Source organism: Bombina bombina, chromosome 3 (genome assembly GCF_027579735.1).
Source record: "Bombina bombina isolate aBomBom1 chromosome 3, aBomBom1.pri, whole genome shotgun sequence".
Lineage (NCBI taxonomy): Eukaryota > Metazoa > Chordata > Amphibia > Anura > Bombinatoridae > Bombina > Bombina bombina.
In genome coordinates, this window is record NC_069501.1 from 650,172,433 (window position 1) to 650,192,786 (window position 20,354).

General features: G+C 38.4%; 1 protein-coding gene across 1 annotated transcript in view; it reads left to right on the plus strand.

Annotated features, from left to right (window-relative positions):
- LOC128652467 (multidrug and toxin extrusion protein 1-like) overlaps positions 1-20,354 on the plus strand; it is a 150,653-nt gene that overhangs the window by 16,505 nt on the left and 113,794 nt on the right. Inside the window, exon 3 of the mRNA XM_053705405.1 lies at positions 9,876-9,944. Coding sequence (XP_053561380.1) covers positions 9,876-9,944 — 69 coding nt within the window. The remainder of the gene's footprint in view (positions 1-9,875; positions 9,945-20,354) is intronic.

Here is a 20,354-nt window from a genome sequence, read left to right on the forward strand (position 1 = left end):
AACTATGAAGGAAATATCCGATTTTTATAAAATTTACACCCTAGTGTCTTAATGCTTTGAAAGTCTTGCACACCAAATATGAAGCTAATTGTTCAATTTAACCGGTTAAAATACACTACAGTCCCTGCCACAGACTTTGCTGCGGCTTTTACCTTCCTTAGGGGTTATTCACCACAGAAATAAGCCTTCCGGAGTCTGTTTCTCAGCCACAGGACCCTCTCACATGAAATGAGGCCTCCTCCCTCTGCATACCAGAGTGAAGGGGCCTTTCTGACTAGATTAGGTGTCTAACCAATGCCAGGCCTAATTAAAATGTTCCCAAAAGTGCTTCTAAGTTCATAAAAACACTCCAAATGTCATAAGAATATGATATAAGCAAATCGATTTAGCCCACAATAGTGTCAACCAGTATAGAGCCCAATATATAAGCCTTTAATCTGTTACTCAGTCTAAGAAAATGGCTTACCGGTCCCATGAGGGAAAAACTGACAGTCTTCTAGCATTACTATATGTTGTTAGAAAAGAGACTGGTCATACCTGAAGCAGATAAGTCTGCAAACTGTTACCCCAAACTGAAGTTCTCTGGTTTCAACAGTCCTGCGTGGTAACAGCAATGGATTTTAGTTACTGGTGCTAAAATCATACTCCTCTTTTAACAGAAATCTTCATCACTTTCTGTTGTAGAGTAAATAGTACAAACCGGCACTATTTTAAAATAACAAACTCTTGATAGAAGAAATAAAACTACAACTAAACACCACATACTCTTTACCATCCCCGTGGAGATGCTACTTGTTCAGAGCAGGCAAAGAGAATGACTGGGGGGCGGAGCCAGAGGAGGGGCTATATGGACAGCTTTTGCTGTGTGCCTCTTTGCCATTTCCTGTTAGGGAAGAGAATATTCCCACAAGTAAGGATGAAGCCGTGGACCGGACACACCAATGTAGGAGAAATATATAATATTTTCTTTGAACTGCTATCTGGTTTTTGAAATTCTGTTTCTGTATGTTTGAAAATGTGTTTCTTAAAGTGTGTATATGTAACTGTGTTTCTTAAAGTGTGCGTATGTGACTGTATTTTTTAAAGTGTGTGTATGTGACTGTGTGTAATTTCTTTCTCCCTCTGTCCCTTTCTTTCTCCCCCCCCCTCTTCTTCTTAAGAGGGTGTTTGCGTGTGTGGTGAGGGTGCATAGGAGTGTGTGTATGTGTGGTGAGGGTGCATAGGAGTGTGTGTATGTGTGGTGAGGGTGCATAGGAGTGTGTGTATGTGTGGTGAGGGTGCATAGGAGTGTGTGTATGTGTGGTGAGGGTGCATAGGAGTGTGTGTATGTGTGGTGAGGGTGCATAGGAGTGTGTGTATGTGTGGTGAGGGTGCATAGGAGTGTGTGTATGTGTGGTGAGGGTGCATAGGAGTGTGTTTATGTGTGGTGAGGGTGCATAGGAGTGTGTGTATGTGTGGTGAGGATGCATATGAGTGTGTGTATGTGTGGTGAGGATGCATATGAGTGTGTGTATGTGTGGTGAGGATGCATATGAGTGTGTGTATGTGTGGTGTGCGTGCATATGAGTGTGTGTATGTGTGGTGAGGATGCATATGAGTGTGTGTATGTGTGGTGAGGATGCATATGAGTGTGTGTATGTGTGGTGTGCGTGCATATGAGTGTGTGTATGTGTGGGTGTATATGAGTGTGTGTATGTGTGGTGTGGGTGTATATGAGTGTGTGTATGTGTGGTGTGGGTGTATATGAGTGTGTGTGTATGTGTGGTGTGGGTGTATATGAGTGTGTGTATGTGTGGTGTGCATGCTTATGAGAGTATGTATGTGTGGTGTGCATGCCTTTGCGTGTTTATATGTGTGGTGTCACAGGGGGCGGGGTCGCATGGGAGGCGTCATTTTTATCTTGGACCCAGGCAGCACAATGTCTTGAGCCAGCCCTGTATGTTCGTTGTTGCTGCAAACATATTCTATGATTACATACAGATGCCAGGTTTCACCACTAGAGGGCAGTAAAGTTTTACCTATAACTTTAAAAGTGTTCTACTACCCTTCCAGCTTTATCCACTCTAGAGCAGCACCTGGAATGTGGCAGCTACATTCTGGTAAGACACGTAGTAACCTCAACAAACACTCTATTTACACCCTTTAGTTCCCCAGTATACAATTGGTAGCAATATTTATTAAGTCTGTAACGTTCTAGTTCTCTTTACCACATTATTGTTGTCCCTATCACCATCTGTCCTGCATCACCCTCTAGAATACCTTGGATGTAAGAGTGGCCTGATTCCTTATATTGTTTTCTCCCCCAGGGTCCCCCATTATCTCGTTACCCTGGTCCAGGGGGCCCAAAAGTGGCCCCCTTGTGTTTTTTTTTTATTTGTGGTTTTTTTGGGGGGGGAACTACTGTTTTATTTCCTATGTCATTTCAATTGGATACTTCATAATGGGAGCACTTAACATCTCATATGTTATAATACGACTGTATTATTATTTGATGTGAAAAGTCACTGTATGTTCAGCTGTTTTATGATTTTCTTTCTTTTTTTCTTTATGCTTTTTGAGCATTGTTATTTCTTATTTTAATAAAGCTCTTTAAAATAAAAATTAAAAAAAAATAATAATTGTATTTCATGCTCTTATTTGATCATGTCAGCGCTGTTTCACAACAGTGTAACAAACATATCAGATGATATTTTTTGTTGTTGTTGACCAGTTTCAAGGGCCTGGGTAACTGAAAATATGATAATGAGACCAGTGTTTTTTTAACTCCAGACATCAGGGCACACTTACAGGCAAGATTTTCAGTATAAACTTGAGTGAGAGCAGGTTAATAATCCAAGTTAGTGATCAGCTGATTATTTCACCAGTGATTTAATACAAATAACCTGAAAATCTGACATGTTAGTGTGCCCTGAAGAATGGAATTGAGAAACACTGATAGAAACACATAATATACACGGCAAATGCTGCAAGATATGAGAAATATACAGTATGTGTAACTTTATAAAACAAGTGGTTTTAGTGAGTTAGCATCAATACTACTTTAACATTGGCTTAAGTGAACATAATATTAACGGTGCTCTTTCAGTATGCATGAAGCTGCAACCTCCCCATTATTCAATATGACTGCTCCATCTAAGATTTTTTTTATAACTGACCCACCTAAGAATAGGGTTGCCACCCAGCTGGTATTTAAAGGTTAAAGTCAATGCAGAAAATCTATAATCTATCTATCTACAGTATCTATCTATCTATCTATCCATGATTTTAAAGCGGCATAAAACCCCAAGAAAATCTTTCATGGCTCCAATTTACTTCTAAAATCTAATTTGCTTAATATCTAGTTTGACGTTAGCCTTAAAAAGCAGCGTTGGCCAGTCCTAACGCTGCTTTTTAACGCCCGCTGGTATTACGAGCCTTGCAGGTACAGGTGTACTGCTCACTTTTTTGGCCAGACTCGGAAATACCACAAATCCACTTACGTCAATTGCGTATCCTATATTTTCAATGGGACTTGCATAGCGCCGGTATTACAAGTCTGACAAAAAGTGAGCGGTACACCCTCTCCTGTCAAGACTGGTACCGCATTTAAAAGTCAGTAGTTAAGAGTGTTACACTACAACGCCGTAGCATAAAACTCTTAACTAAAGTGCTAAAAGTACACTAACACCCATAAACTACCTATTAACCCCTAAACCGAGGCCCTCCCACATCGCAAACACTAAAATAAATATTTTAACCCCTAATCTGCCGAACCGGACATCGCCGCCACTATAATAAATATATTAACCCCTAAACCACCGCACTATTTAAATATTATTAGCCCCTAATCTGCCAGCCCTAACATCGCCGCCACCTACCTACATTTATTAACCCCTAATCTGCTGCCCCCAACGTCGCCGCCACTATAATAAAGTTATTAACCCCTAAACCTAAGTCTAACCCTAACCCCACCTAACTTAAATATAATTTAAATAAATCTAAATAAAATTACTACAATTAACTAAATTATACCTATTTAAAACTAAAAACCTATCAAATAAACCCTAAGCTAGCTACAATAGTTACATTGTAGCTAGCTTAGGGTTTATTTTTATTTTACAGGCAACTTTGTATTTATTTTAACTAGGTACAATAGTTATTAAATAGTTATTAACTATTTAATAACTACCTAGTTAAAATAAAGACATATTTACCTGTAAAATAAAACCTAACCCCCTAACAAAATAAAAAAGCCCCCCAAAATAAAAAAACCCAACCCTACACTAAATTACAAATAGCCCTTAAAATGGCCTTTTGCGGGGCATTGCCCCAAAGTAATCAGCTCTTTTACCTGAAAAAAATGACAATTCCCCCCCTAACATTAAAACCCACCACCCACACAACCAACCCTACTCTAAAACACACCCAATCCCTCCTTAAAAAAACCTAACACTAACACCCTGAAGATCATCTTATCGGGAGACGTCTTCACCCAACCGGGCCGAAGTCTTCAACGGAGCCGGGAGAAGTCTTCATCCAAGCCGGGTGAAGTGGTCCTCCAGACGGGCAGAAGTCTTCACCCAGATGGCATCTTCTATCTTCATCCATCTGGCGCGGAGCGGGTCCATCTTCAAGACATCCGAAGTGGAGCATCCTCTTCTTCCGATGGCTAAACACAGAATGAATGTTCCTTTAAATGACGTCATCCAAGATGGCATCCCTTCAATTCCGATTGGCTGATAGAATTCTATCAGCCAATCGGAATTAAGGTAGAAAAAATCAGCCAATAGGATTGAGCTGGCATTCTATTGGCTGTTCCAATCAGCCAATAGAATGCCATTTCAAGCCTATTGGCTGATTGCATCAGCCAATAGGATTTAGTCTACCTTAATTCCGATTGGCTGATAGAATTCTATCAGCCAATCGGAATTGAAGGGACACCATCTTGGATGACGTCATTTAAAGGAACCTTCATTCTGTGTCTAGCCGCCAGAAGAAGAGGATGCTCCGCGTCGGATGTCTTGAAGATGGACCCGCTCCGCACCGGATGGATGAAGATAGAAGATGCCGTCTGGAGGACCACTTTGCCCGGCTTGGATGAAGACTTCTCCCGGCTTCGTTGAGGACTTTGGCCCGGTTGGGTGAAGATGTCTCCCGATATTTATCCGAAAGCGCTAACTTAAAAAGACCTTAAGCTCCCTTACAAATGGGTCCCTAGTTACCCAAGAGGGTCTAACAGAAAATACAAAAAGGTGTGAGGAGCGCCTAAGTAAAAGGCCAGGTCAAACAGTGGTGAGAGAGGGGTTGAACAGAGGAGTATATATAAAATTATTATTTAATCTCAAGAATTAAAATTCAAGTGTTACAAGAATTACAAGAACAAATAAATACATGGATCCATGGTACAATAATTGAAAGCAGATAAACAAATACCAATATAAAAGAAAAAATAATAAAAACAATGTGAAAAGGGTGAAATAAATACACAGTGTTGAATGGATTCTTGGTAGTGCTCAAATATGAACAAAAAAGAACAAAAAATTCCAAAACCTGTGAAAAGAAGAAATGATACAACATAGAGCAGTAACGTTTGTAAAAACTCTAGGTAATTAAAATGTGACTCACCATATATGTCAACGCGTTTCGGCCCACCAATAGGGCCTTTTTCAAGACTGAAAAATGTTGTATCATTTCTTCTTTTCACAGGTTTTGGAATTTTTTTGTTCTTTTTTGTTCATATTTGAGCACTACCAAGAATCCATTCAACACTGTGTATTTATTTCACCTTTTTCACATTTTTTGGCTTGAAATCATAACCACTTTTGAGGAATTGCTTTCAACACCTTTTTTCTACAATTGACTTTTTATCCACAATTTTTGTCTATTGCTTCTGCATTTGTTTTTTACACTTGGAATACCTCTACACATTTGGATCATTTGGATCATTGGATGTTTTTTCACCTATTGGAACATTGGACTTGGTCATTAATCATTTTTATAGTTTTAGTATTTTAACAAACTAGTTTTCACAATTTTATATTGTTACACCTTTTAGAATTTGTGGACTCATAGCACTTTCTGCATACACAGCAATATCTATACACACATCATTGCTCTTATTGTGTACTCCAGACCCCGGAGCAGTCACCTGTGCTTTTATTATTGTTATTATTGTTTTTATTATTTTTTCTTTTATATTGGTATTTGTTTATCTGCTTTCAATTATTGTACAATGGATCCATGTATTTATTTGTTCTTGTAATTCTTGTAACACTTGAATTTTCATTCTTGAGATTAAATAATAATTTTATATATACTCCTCTGTTCAACCCCTCTCTCACCACTGTTTGACCTGGCCTTTTACTTCTCACGCTCCTCACACCTTTTTGTATTTTCTGAAGATGTCTCCCGGTAAGGTGATATTCAGGGGGTTAATGTTAGGGTTTTTTAAGGGGGGATTGGGTGGGTTTTAGAGTAGGGTTGGTTGTGTGGGTGGTGGGTTTAAATGTTTGGGGGGAATTGTAATTTTTATTCAGGTAAAAGAGCTGATTACTTTGGGGCAATGCCCCGCAAAAGGCCCTTTTAAGGGCTATTTGTAATTTAGTGTAGGGTAGGGCTTTTTTAGTGCTTTTTATTTTGTTAGGGGGATTAGATTATGTGTAATTAGTTTAAAAATCTTGTAATTTCTTTTTTATTTTCTGTAATTTAGTGTTTGCTTTTTTTTGTACTTTAGATAATTTTATTTAATTGTAATTAATTGTATTTAATTTAAGGAATTAATTTCATTATAGTGTAGTGTTAGGTGTAATTGTAACTTAGGTTAGGTTTTATTTTACAGGTAAATTTGTCTTTATTTTAACTAGGTAGTTATTGAATAGTTAATAACTATTTAATAACTATTGTACCTAGTTAAAATAAATACAAAGTTGCCTGTAAAATAAAAATAAACCCTAAGCTAGCTACAATGTAACTATTAGTTATATTGTAGCTAGCTTAGGGTTTATTTTATAGTTAAGTACATGTGGCCCTCGTTTTACAACGGTTCAATTTACACCGTTTCAGAATAACAACCTTTTTTTCCAGTCATGTGACTGCTATTGAAAAGCATTGAGAAGCAGTGCATTTATTAAAATAGCCAGTAGGTGAAGCTGTCCGCTTGTGTTGCAGCAAAGCCAAACAAGCTGAAATTAATTAGTTTAACCAGACCTGAGCTATCGAGCAGACTTTAAAGGAACAAGATCTTCCGGTCTATAAATCAGTCCAGATTGGAATGCATAGAAAGAACTGTTTGCAGAAAAATGCAAGTGAAGTCTGTGTTGTGTGATTATTTTATTAGGTTTATAATGCTGTTTAGCAAATGTTTTTGTTCATTTAACTTAGTTTAATGATATATTCTGTGTTGTGTGATTATTTTATTAGGTTTATAATACTGTTTAGCATTTAAAGTCTTCACTTCAAAGCTTTAAAAATAATGTATTAGGTGTTACTTATGACAATTTTGAGAGGGGCCTGGAACCTATCTCCCTCACTTCCCATTGACTTACATTATAAACTGGGTTTCAATTTACAATGGTTTCGATTTACAACCATTCCTTCTGGAACCTAACCCCGGCGTAAACTGAGGGTTACCTGTATTTAGTTTTAAATAGGAATTATTTAGTTAATTGTAGTAATTTTATTTAGATTTATTTAAATTATATTTAAGTTAGGGGGGTTAGACTTAGGTTTAGGGGTTAATAACTTTATTATAGTGGTGGCGACAGATTAGGGGTTAATAAATGTAGTTAGGTTGCGGCGACATTGGGGGCAGCAGATTAGGGGTTCATAAGTATAATGTAGGTGGCGGCGGTGTCCGGAGCAGCAGATTAGGGGTTAATAATATAATGTTGGGGTCGGCAATGTCGGGGGCGGCAGATTAGGGGTTAATATGTGTAAGATTAGGGGTGTTTAGACTTGGGGTTCGTGTTAGGTGTAGACATAACTTTTATTTCCCCTTAAGAATCAATGGGGCTGCCTTAGGAGCTTTACGCTGCTTTTTTGCAGGTGTTAGGTTTTTTTTTCAGCCGCCTCTCCCCCATTGATTCCTATGGGGAAATCGTGCATGAGCACGTTTTACCAGCTCACCGCTAACGTAAGCAGCGCTGGAATTGAGGTGAGATGTGGAGCAAAATTTTGCTCTACGCTCACTTTTTTGGGGTTAACGTTGGGTTTGTAAAAACCTGTAATACCAGCACTGTCTGTAAGTGAGTGGTGAGCATAAACTGCTCACTCTCTCTCTCTCTGTCTCTCTGTCTCTCTTTCTCTCTCTCTCTCTCTGTCTCTCTCTCTGTCTCTCTCTCTCTCTCTCTCTCTCTCTCTCTCTCTCTCTCTGTCTCTCTCTAAGAAAACATGATGAACAGACAAACAGATGCAAGGGCTTACTGTCAATCATCTGTACAACAATAATTGGATCTTTTGGAGGTTTAATATGGGATTTATTAGGGATTTTCTATAAAAAATAATATCTCCAACAGGATGCCAAGTCAGGTAACCCTTCATCATATAGAAAAACTTCATATACCAGTTCACAACATATATAAAGTTTTTTTATTTTTAGCTTAACAAAAAACAACACATAAAATAATGTGTTAATAGCTGCAAATCAGTTGGTAATCATTAAAGGGACACTGAACACAATTTTTTTATTTTCGTGATTTAGATAGAGCATGCAATTTTAAGCAACATTCTAATTTACTCCTATTATCAATTTTTATTCATTCTCTTGGTATCTTTATTTGAAAAGCAAGAATGTAAGTTTAGATGCGGGCCCATTTTTGATGAACAACCTAGGTTGTTCTTGCTGATTGGTGGATAAATTCACACACCAATAAACAAATGCTGTCCAGGGTCTGAACCAAAAATTGGCTGGTGCCTTAGTTTAGATGCCTTCTTTTTCAAATAAAGATAGCAAGAGAACGAAGAAAAATTAATAATAGGAGTAAATTAGAAAGTTGCTTAAAATTGCATGTGCTATCTGAATCACAAAATAAAAAATGTGGGTTCAGTGTCCCTTTAATGCCTGGACATTTATGATGCTTCAAAAACATGGTATGTTGTGATAGTTTTCATACACTTTTTGCTTTTATATATATTCTAGGGGGTAGATTTAGCAAGCAGCGGAGGCTGCTTTCTATGCATAAAGTTTCAGGCTCGCCTGGAACTTAAGTTAAGAAGCAGCGGTCATAAGACCGCTGCTCCTTCTCCGCTACCTTTTAGGTGGCGGACTGAAATCATCCCGATCTGATCGGGATGATTGATACCCCCTGCCAGCGGCCGATTGCACTGCACTGCACAAGCATTTCACATCAAATCATGTCCGCCTGACACTTAGTAAATCTACCCCTTTTTCTCTGTATTTCACCCCCCCTCCAAAAATAAAATAACACAGACAACAATAAATAACTATATATAACTAAATTTCTCCCCCTCTATTCAGTAATGACAGATCTACATCCATATGGAAAGAGACCTTCACCAAGCAGAGAGATAAAATAGTTGGATTTACAGAAAGGGCGGATAGGTTATAGCTGTGCGTCTATATAGAGGAAATTGATTAGCTTTTCCCATTTACAAAAGAAGGCTTGAATTTTCTTATCTGTATGACGTAAACTATCAAATTGTTCCGGGTCCATTTGAAAGAAAATTGCTTTAATAAAAGCCGTTAGATTTGGGCTATTTCTTGACTTTCAGTTCTTAAATATAAATTGTCTTCCCAATATTATTGCTGTGTATATTTTTAAAAATTTCTTTTTTGGAGAGCAATAAAAAGAAAATAGTGTTCATACACTAACCAAATCATGTTATATGAAAAAGTCAAAAAGTAGACTAAAATGTTTACCTTTGTTTTGTCTCTATAGTTTATATCAGTGACCGGTCTTTCAGTAGGACTAGGATTATCCTCAGCTTGTGACACGCTCATTTCACAGGTACCGTTAATTATTATTAAGTTTAAAATTTGTATTTGGATATATATATATATATATTTTAAAAAAGAAACTGCTGAGACACCTAAATGTCCAGCTCTAGGGGGTGCTATAACAGAATCTAATAAGGAGTGACATGTACTTAGAATCTAACAAGTTGTGGTGAACAATTGTGATATAACTAGTGTATTGGGCAATTTCTTTATATTTATATCATAAGAGACAGTTCTATATGAGTGATTACTCTATATTTATATCATAAATGACAGTAATATGAGCAATAAAGATTAAAACAATGAAAAATAAAAAAATAAATATAAGTATAATATTATTATTTTTAATATTTTTTTATCTTATCTGAATCTTTATAAGAGAAAAGTGGCACAAGTCCAAATATTTCAGAGAGTTCCAAATAATTGTTAATCTGTGATGAGGGTGCCTGATGGTCAAGGCTGTATATATATATATATATATATATATATATATATATATATATATATATATATTTTTTTTTTTTCCAAAATTTGGACTGATTATCCCATTTTAGTGCTTAGATTGGGGTCAGGGGCATATTTTGTCCGCGTCTGGCACGGATTGAGCACAAGACGATGTGTGACTAGTCCGCTGAGCACTCCCTCACTCAATGTAGGACCTGCAGCTGCAGTTCCTGTGAAACTGCAGTTCCTACTTGGCGCAGCATCAGCGGAACACTTGTTTGGAGTTGACTATAACTCTGGAGTCTGAACGCATAGTGATGGATTCAGAGGGATAGATAACTGTGCTGTGACGTGACTGCCTCCCAACTTCAAGGTTGGACCTGCAGGCTGCAGTTGCAGTTACTACCCAGGACCGGCTACAGCGGAACACTTGTCTGGACTGGGGGCAAGCTACACGGTGTAAATATGGGTAATGGGCGCTTGGTGGCCTTTTTTTTTTTTGGCTGTTTGCTGGCCATACATATCCCTCCACTCCACCATGACATTACACTATCTACCACCAAGTCCTCCCTCACAGAACAAACAGGAGCATCTCAGCTTCATCACGCATTATAATTAATATTTTTGTTTATATCTTTCTGTTCTCTGTCTGGCTCTGTATGCAAGAATGCTGATGGTTATTTCTGTAAGGAGCTTATAGTTACTTACTTTAAAGTTATATAATAGGAGATTTTGCCCTAGATGTGTAACCAGGGATAGGCACAGACGAATGCTGTGTTGGACATTTTCTAAAGTACAGACCTTAGTGAAGGACACCAAGGTACATTTGATATTAAAAACATTATTTTATAGTGGTTGGTGTTATTATACTGATGCAGATACCACTGATCGTATAACCAGCCCGCCTCTGGCTCTACCCATGTGCCAGTGTCACTACTGTGTCATTATAGAGTGCTGGGTGTTATTATACTGATGCAGATACCACTGATCCTATAACCAGCCCTCCTCTGGCTATACCCATGTGTCAGTGTCACTACTGTGTCATTATATAGTGCTGGGTGTTATTATACAGATGCAGATACCACTGATCCTATAACCAGCCCTCCTCTGGCTATACCCATGTGCCAGTGTCACTACTGTGTCATTATATAGCGCTTGGTGTTATTACACTGATGCAGATACCACTGACCCTATAACCAGCCCTCCTCTGGCTATACCCATGTGACAGTGTAACTACTGTGTCATTATATAGTGCTGGGTGTTATTATACAGATGTAGATACACATGCAGTATTTCACACAGGCTTTATTTATTCCATAACTTATCACCCAATATCACTAGCAGTCTCTTGACAAGCCACTAACTTTATTCACACTACATACTTTTTTTATTCCTATTATTTAATCAGAAAGAAGAGATATACTAAGGTTGTGGTGGACACTACAAGGGCTAGTCACGGACACCAGTGTCCGTGTACGGACACCTTGACTATCCCTGTGTGTAACTCTGTTTAACTCTGCGGCCCCATGACACTATCCACCACCGACCTCTCACAGAACAAACTGTTTGGAATAGTTCAGTCTCAGCAAGCAGTTGGAACTAAGGAACCCGTCTAATGATTATATACCTGCACTCTGTCTGTAAGCAAGTTTGCTGGTTATAAATGTATACATAAGGAAGAAGAAAAAGCGACACGTTTATAGCATTCACTTAATAAATCAGTATAGTCAAAATCCACCACCATTTAGATATATCTTAAACAGAAAAAATAGGAAAGTTAAATTTGGACAATATCGCCAACATCACTGGAAGAAATGCAGCCCCAAATCAGGACAGACCCTCCACCGTGTTTCACTGAAGGCCGCAAGCACTCATTATTCCATCTCTCTCCAACTCTTCTTCTCACATATTGTCGACGATTGGACCCAAAGATTTCAAACTTGGATTTGTCACTCCATAATACTCTTTCCCACTGATCTCCATTCCAATCTTTGTGAGCTTTAGCATATCTTAGCCCAGTGGCGGCTGGTGAATTTTTAAGATGGTGGTGCACAAGACCCCGCCCCTTTGAGAAAGCCCCGCCCACAGAAAATAAAACAAATTTTGCTTGTAATAAGTGCTGGTATATAATTTATATAGGTATCATTGTTATACCTACTATAGGGGATCCACTGATCTCCTAGGACCCACCACTGCCACACTATCCCTAACATTTCCAGCCCCTCACCAATTCATTGTATCTATTTTTTTTATTATTTTGGGTGGGTGGGTGGGTGTTTTTAAAGGTAGATCATGAGGACAGAAGCTGTATTTCTAAGGTTTTTGGGTCCTTGGGTGCTATGAGGACCTTTGATGTTAGGGGATGTACTCTGGTGATTGTGTAAGGTTAGTACCCAAGATAGCAGATGAAAGGGACACATACACAGACACATACTTAGAGATACACACACACATACATACTTAGTTTTTTAAATATTCAGACCAGCCCGTCTGGCACCAACAACCATGCCACATTCAAAGTCACTTAAATCCCCTTTCTTCCCCATTCTGATGCTTAGTTTGAACTTCAGCAAGTCGTCTTCACCGCATCTAGATGCCTAAAGGTATTGATTTGCTGCCATGTGATTGGCTAATTAGCAATTTGTGTTACCAAGCAATTTGAACAGGTGTACCTAATTAAGTGGCCGGTGAGTATATATATATATATATATATATATATATATATATATATATATATATATATATATATATATATTATATATATATATATATATATATATACACTCACTAACACTCACACAAATATAAGATATGAAATGTACAGCCACCAATCAGCAAATAGCACGCAGCTGCTGAACCTACCTAGCTATGCTTTTCAACAAAGGATACCTTAATATTGAAGCAAATTAGATAATAGAAGTAAATTGGAAAGTTGTTTAAAATTTTATGCTCTATCTTCAAGCTCTATCTGAATCATAAATGTTTGACAATGACTTTTATATCCCTTTAAAAAACAACTTGTAATACAAGCAAAAATTAGTGCACTACAATTGCTTTGCACTTTCCATTATAAAGATCACAATGTATTGTCAGCGCCCACAAAAAATGCTTTGGTTAAACTGTGTCACCAACAGCTTGTAATACACAGTCACGCTTTATTGAGTGAGGTGAACCAAACCCAGGCCATTGTACTGTACCTAGCTTTATTAACTGCCCAGGGCCGGCTCAAACATGGGACCAAGTGGGTCCAAGGGACCAAGGCAGCACTTGACAATGGGGCAGCACTTTATTGACTGAGTCAGTCACTGTCAGACCCCTGTCTTCTGTCTCTGTGTGGGAATGCACAAAGACACAGAATCAACCCCCCAAATTCTTTCCCACTTATGCTGAATAAGCATTGGTTGCATGCAGATAGGCAAGCTTAGTAATGTCAGTGGCCAGGCTAGTAGGTTGATATGTTAAAGGGACAGTCTAGTCAAAATTAAACTTTCATGATTCAGATAGGGCATGCAAGTTTAAGCAACTTTCCAATTTACTTCTATTATCTAATTTGCTCAATTATTTAGATATCCTTTGTTGAAGAAATAGCAATGTACATGTGAGAACCAATCACACAAGGCCTTTATATGCAGCAACCAATCAGCAGCTACTGAGCATATCTAGATATGCTTTTCAGCAAGTGATATCAAGAGAATAAAGCAAATTAAATAATAGAAGTAAATTAGAAAGTTGTTTAAAATGGCATACTCTTTCTAAATCATGAAAGAAAAAAATTGGCTTTCATGTCCCTTTAATCAATAATGTTATTATTGGGGGGGGGCATCATTGTAATCTTGGACCCAGGCAGCACAATGTCTTGAGCCGGCCCTGTAACTGCCTAACTTACGCCTAGATTTAGAGTTCTGCGTTAGCCGTCAAAACCAGCGTTAGGGGGTTCTAACGCTGGTTTACACCGCCCGCTGGTATTTAGAGTCAGTCATGAAAGGGTCTAACGCTCACTTTCCAGCAGCGACTTTTCCATACCGCAGATCCCCCTAAGCCAATTGCGTATCCTATTTTTTCAATGGGATCTTTCTAACACTGGTATTTAGAGTCTTGGCTGAAATGAGCGTTAGAAATCTAACAACAAGACTCCAGCCACAGAGAAAAGCCAGGAGTTAAGAGCTTTCTGGGCTAACGCCGGTTCATAAAGCTCTTAACTAATGTGCTCTAAAGTACACTAACACCCATAAACTACCTATGTACCCCTAAACCGAGGCCCCCCCCACATCGCCGCCACTCTATTAAATTTTTTTAACCCCTAATCTGCCGACCACACACCGCCGCCACCTACATTATCCCTATGTACCCCTAATCTGCTGCCCCTAACACCGCCGACACCTACATAATATTTATTAACCCCTAATCTGCCCCCCCAATGTCGCCGCTACCTACCTACAATTATTAACCCCTAATCTGCCAACTGGACCTCGCCGCTACTCTAATAAATGTAATAACCCCTAAAGCTAAGTCTAACCCTAACACCCCCCTAAGTTAAATATAATTTTTATCTAACGAAATAAAATAAATCTTATTAAATAAATTAATCCTATTTAAAGCTAAATACTTACCTGTAAAATAAACCCTAATATAGCTACAATATAAATAATAATTATATTGTAGCTATTTTAGAATTAATATTTATTTTATAGGCAACTTTGTATTTATTTTAACCAGGTACAATAGCTATTAAATAGTTAATAACTATTTAATAGATACCTAGTTAAAATAATTACAAAATTACCTGTAAAATAAATCCTAACCTAAGTTACAATTAAACCTAACACTACACTATCAATAAATTAATTAAATAAACTACCTACAATTATATCAACTAAACTAAATTACAAAAACAAACACTAAATTACAAAAAATAAAAAAAGATTACAAGAATTTTAAACTAATTACACCTACTCTAAGCCCCCTAAAAAAATAACAAAGCCCCCCAAAATAAAAAAATGCCCTACCCTATTCTAAAATAAAAATTGTAAAGCTCTTTTACCTTACCAGCCCTTAAAAGTGCCTTTTGCGGGGCATGCCCCAAAGAATTCTGCTCTTTTGCCTGTAAAAAAAAAACATACAATACCCCCCCCAACATTACAACCCACCACCCACATACCCCTAATCTAACCCAAACTCCCCTTAAATAAACCTAACACTAAGCCCCTGAAGATCTCCCTACCTTGTCTTCACCACGCCGGGTATCACCGATCCGTCCAGAAGAGGGTCCGAAGTCTTCATCCTATCCGGCAAGAAGAGCTCCTCCAGAGGGTCCAAAGTCTTCATCCTATCCGGGCAGAAGAGGAGATCCGGACCGGCAAACATCTTCATCCAGGCGGCATCTTCTATCTTCTTCCATCCGGCGCGGAGCAGGACCATCTTCAAGCAGCCGACGCGGAGCCATCCTTCTTCACCGCCGGACTAACAACAAATGAAGGTTCCTTTAAGGGACGTCATCCAAGATGGCGTCCCTCGAATTCCGATTGGCTTATAGGATTCTATCAGCCAATCGGAATTAAGGTAGGAAAAATCTGTTTGGCTGATTGAATCAGCCAATCAGATTCAAGTTCAATCCGATTGGCTGATTGGATCAGCCAATCAGATTGAGCTCGCATTCTATTGGCTGTTTCGATCAGCCAATCAGATTGAACTTGAATCTGATTGGCTGATTCAATCAGCCAATCAGATTTTTCCTACCTTAATTCCGATTGGCTGATAGAATCCTATCAGCCAATCGGAATTCGAGGGACGCCATTTTGGATGACGTCCCTTAAAGGAACCTTCATTCGTCGTTAGTCCGTCGGTGAAGAAGGATGGCTCTGCGTTGACTGCTTGAAGATGGTCCCGCTCCACGCCGGATGGAAGAAGATAGAAGATGCCGCCTGGATGAAGATGTTTGCCGGTCCGGATCTCCTCTTCTGCCCGGATAGGATGAAGACTTTGGACCCTCTGGAGAAGCTCTTCTTGCCGGATAGGATGAAGACTTCGGACCCTCTTCTGGACGGATCGGTGATACCCGGCGTGGTGAATACAAGGTAGGGAGATCTTCAGGGGCTTAGTGTTAGGTTTATTTAAGGGGAGTTTGGGTTAGATTAGGGGTATGTGGGTGGTGGGTTGTAATGTTGGGGGGGTATTGTATGTTTTTTTTTACAGGCAAAAGAGCAGAATTCTTTGGGGCATGCCCCGCAAAAGGCCCTTTTAAGGGCTGGTAAGGTAAAAGAGCTTTAAAATTTTTATTTTAGAATAGGGTAGGGCATTTTTTTATTTTGGGGGGCTTTGTTATTTTTTTAGGGGGCTTAGAGTAGGTGTAATTAGTTTAAAATTCTTGTAATTTTTTTTATTTTTTGTAATTTAGTTACAATTAAATAGGTTTAATTGTAACTTAGGTTAGGATTTATTTTACAGGTAATTTTGTAATTGTTTTAACTAGGTAGCTATTAAATAGTTATTAACTATTTAATAGCTATTGTACCTAGTTAAAATAAATACAAAGTTGCCTGTAAAATAAATATTGATCCTAAAATAGATACAATATAATTATTATTTATATTGTAGCTATATTAGGGTTTATTTTACAGGTAAGTATTTAGCTTTAAATAGGATTAATTTATTTAATAAGATTTATTTTATTTCGTTAGATAAAAATTATATTTAACTTAGGGGGGTGTTAGGGTTAGGGTTAGACTTAGCTTTAGGGGTTAATACATTTATTAGAGTAGCGTCGAGGTCCGGTCGGCAGATTAGGGGTTAATAATTGTAGGTAGGTAGCAGCAACGTTGGGGGGGCAGATTAGGGGTTAATAAATATTATGTAGGTGTCGGCGGTGTTAGGGGCAGCAGATTAGGGGGACATAGGGATAATCCCTCTTTTTGGTACGTGATCTAAGGCCCTGCACTGAAATCTTGCTATTCCCTGCTTTTCTGTCATTTTACACCAAATCCCTCTTTTTGGTATGTGAACTAAGGCCCTGCACTGAAATCTTGCTATTCCCTGCTTTTCTGTCATTTTACACCAAATCCCTCTTTTTGGTACGTGAACTAAGGCCCTGCACTGAAATCTTGCTATTCCCTGCTTTTCTGTCATTTTACACCAAATCCCTCTTTTTGGTACGTGAACTAAGGCCCTGCACTGAAATCTTGCTATTCCCTGCTTTTCTGTCATTTTACACCAAATCCCTCTTTTTGGTACGTGAACTAAGGCCCTGCACTGAAATCTTGCTATTCCCTGTTTTTCTGTCATTTTACACCAAATCCCTCTTTTTGGTACGTGAACTAAGGCCCTGCACTGAAATCTTGCTATTCCCTGCTTTTCTGTCATTTTACACCAAATCTCTCAGTGTGTGTGTGTATATATATATATATATTGAGCAATTGAATTTAGTCTGTTAAAATTAAGTCCTGCATTTTTTGTAATGATTTTTCCCAATGTCTCAATTCTAATGTCTAGTTAATTGCCATGTGATGCTCACTCCTTATCAATACTTGCTAAAACTCTAAAATTTATAGTTTTCTTATGTCACAGTTTTCACCCCCTCCAAATTTTATTGTCTGTTTACTTAACTCATCTCACCCTGACCAGATTCTAACATTCCAATTGGCCTTACCAACTGTCTTTGAATTAGCAATTAAGTAAATTTAGTGGACTCAGCTGACTGCCCTACCTGTATATATTTCAGACTAGCTTGTGGAAGTGCATTGCACAGGGGTGTGTGCATTGGTTACAGGGCTGTGTACTTTTTAACAATAGCATATGTTCACATTTTCAAAGTGAACATTTTATAAGTGAGGCATTAATTTTTAAGAATTATACAAGAATTAAGTGAACATTTTATAAGTGAGGCATTCATTTTTAAGAATTATACAAGAATTAAGTGAACATTATATAAGTGAGGCATTCATTTTTAAGAATTATACAAGAATTGAACAAGGATTGGGCAAGGGGCAAGACACAAGGCAAGTACTCTTGTAATACTATGGTTATTGTATCTCATTGTATCCCTTTGCAAGTGCTGCTGTAACACTGTGTCTTATGTGTTTACTTGGTTCCCACTTTCTGAATAATGTTCAATATCTTCATATTCCTTTTTGCTACCTCTTGTCTCTATAACAAACTACATTACTCACTTACTCCTTCTCCCTCTCCACCTGCACTGTTCATTAGCCCATCTCTCTTATACTCACCTTACTTTTGTACTCATGAACTCTACTTATTCCTAAATATTCTCTCTCCCCCCTGCACTTCAGCCAAACAACAGTCTCATTACTGCAAATCTGCTTCTCATCTCATGTCACTCTCCCTCTTGCTCATACTAGCTGCTGGCGACATCTCCCCTAATCCTGGTCCCTCACAACCTCCTAACCTTTCACATCCTTGTGTGCCTTTCAATAGACTTCATAAACTAAACTCTGGTAACCTTAATCGCATTCCTCTTACATCTAAAAACCCCTCCCCCTTCACTTGTGCACTCTGGAACTCTCGCTCTGTTTGCAACAAGCTAACTTCTATCCATGATTTCTTTATCTCCCACTCTCTTAACCTTCTGGCTCTTACAGAAACCTGGCTCTCTGCTTCAGACACAGCATCCACTGCTGCACTGTCACATTGGGGTCTCCATTTCAGCCACACTCCTAGGTCTGGCAATAGACAAGGAGGTGGTGTCGGTATTTTACTTTCCTCTCGTTGCACCTTCCAACAAATACAGCCCTTCTCTTCACTCACATTTTCTTCATTTGAAGCACACATGATTCGGTTATTCTCTCCCCTCTCTATACGTGTTGCAGTCATATACCGCCCCCCTGGCTCACCAACTCAATATTTAGATCACTTTGCTGCCTGGCTTCCTTATTTCCTTTCCTCAGACACCCCTGCCCTCATTCTTGGCGACTTTAACATCCCTCTTGACAATCCCAATGCCTCCTCTGCAATACAACTTCTTCAGTACAAAATATAGGGGGCGCCCTAGTGAAGATAGGACTATATGAGAGGTGACTTTACTCAATCCTCTACACCCTTATTGGGCTGACTAAAGGTAATATGTGATTGGGCCTCACAAGGAGATAGATGATAAAACAAATAATAGATAGATGTAAATATAAAGTGCTAGATATACCAAGTGAGAGATTCACATATATAAACTACAACCTCCTAAGAGAAAAATATTAGTAGACTTGTGTACAATATTAAAAGTTGGCAGGTGACATAACCTGAGTAGACATAAAATAAAAAACAAAATATACAAAACAAACAACCTCCTAAAAGAAAAATATATAAATAAAGATATATTATTGCACAGGTGTCAGTTCCTAAATGTGTAGTCTCTCAGTATAATATGAACATGATTAGAGAGGTAATAAGGTAAATATAAAGTCTCTTGGTATTATGTACTGAGAGTCTCTGAAGTGAAGATCAAGGCAGCTATCTGTAGAGATCCAGAGATCTGTATCCAGTGAGCCTTTGGTTAAGTCTGGTGGGTGACCATATTGATCCCACTCTGCTTCTATAGCATCAAAGGAGATGCTACAACTATTGTGAGTACCATCCTATCTCATTAATCTGCAATTGTTGTTTAGACAATACTAGGCCATATAGGCACCCTGTCTCTCTTGTCATTTGATACAGACAACACACTACTGCCGGAGTTTGGTCCCCTGGGTGACTAGTAGAGATCCCAGACTGCCTCTACAGCACTAACTGAGGTGCCTTAATAAATGTGAGTTCAATCCACATACATCTGTACATATATCTTTGGACCAAACAATATTGGGCCATGTGGCGCATCTGTCTTCTTTTATCTTAATACAACTTCTTCAACTGACTTCCTTTTTCGGCCTGTCACAATTGATTGACTCTCCCACTCACAAAGATGGTCATTCCCTTGATCTGATTTTCACCTATCGATGCACTCTTTCAAATTTAACAAACTCCCCTTTTCCTCTCT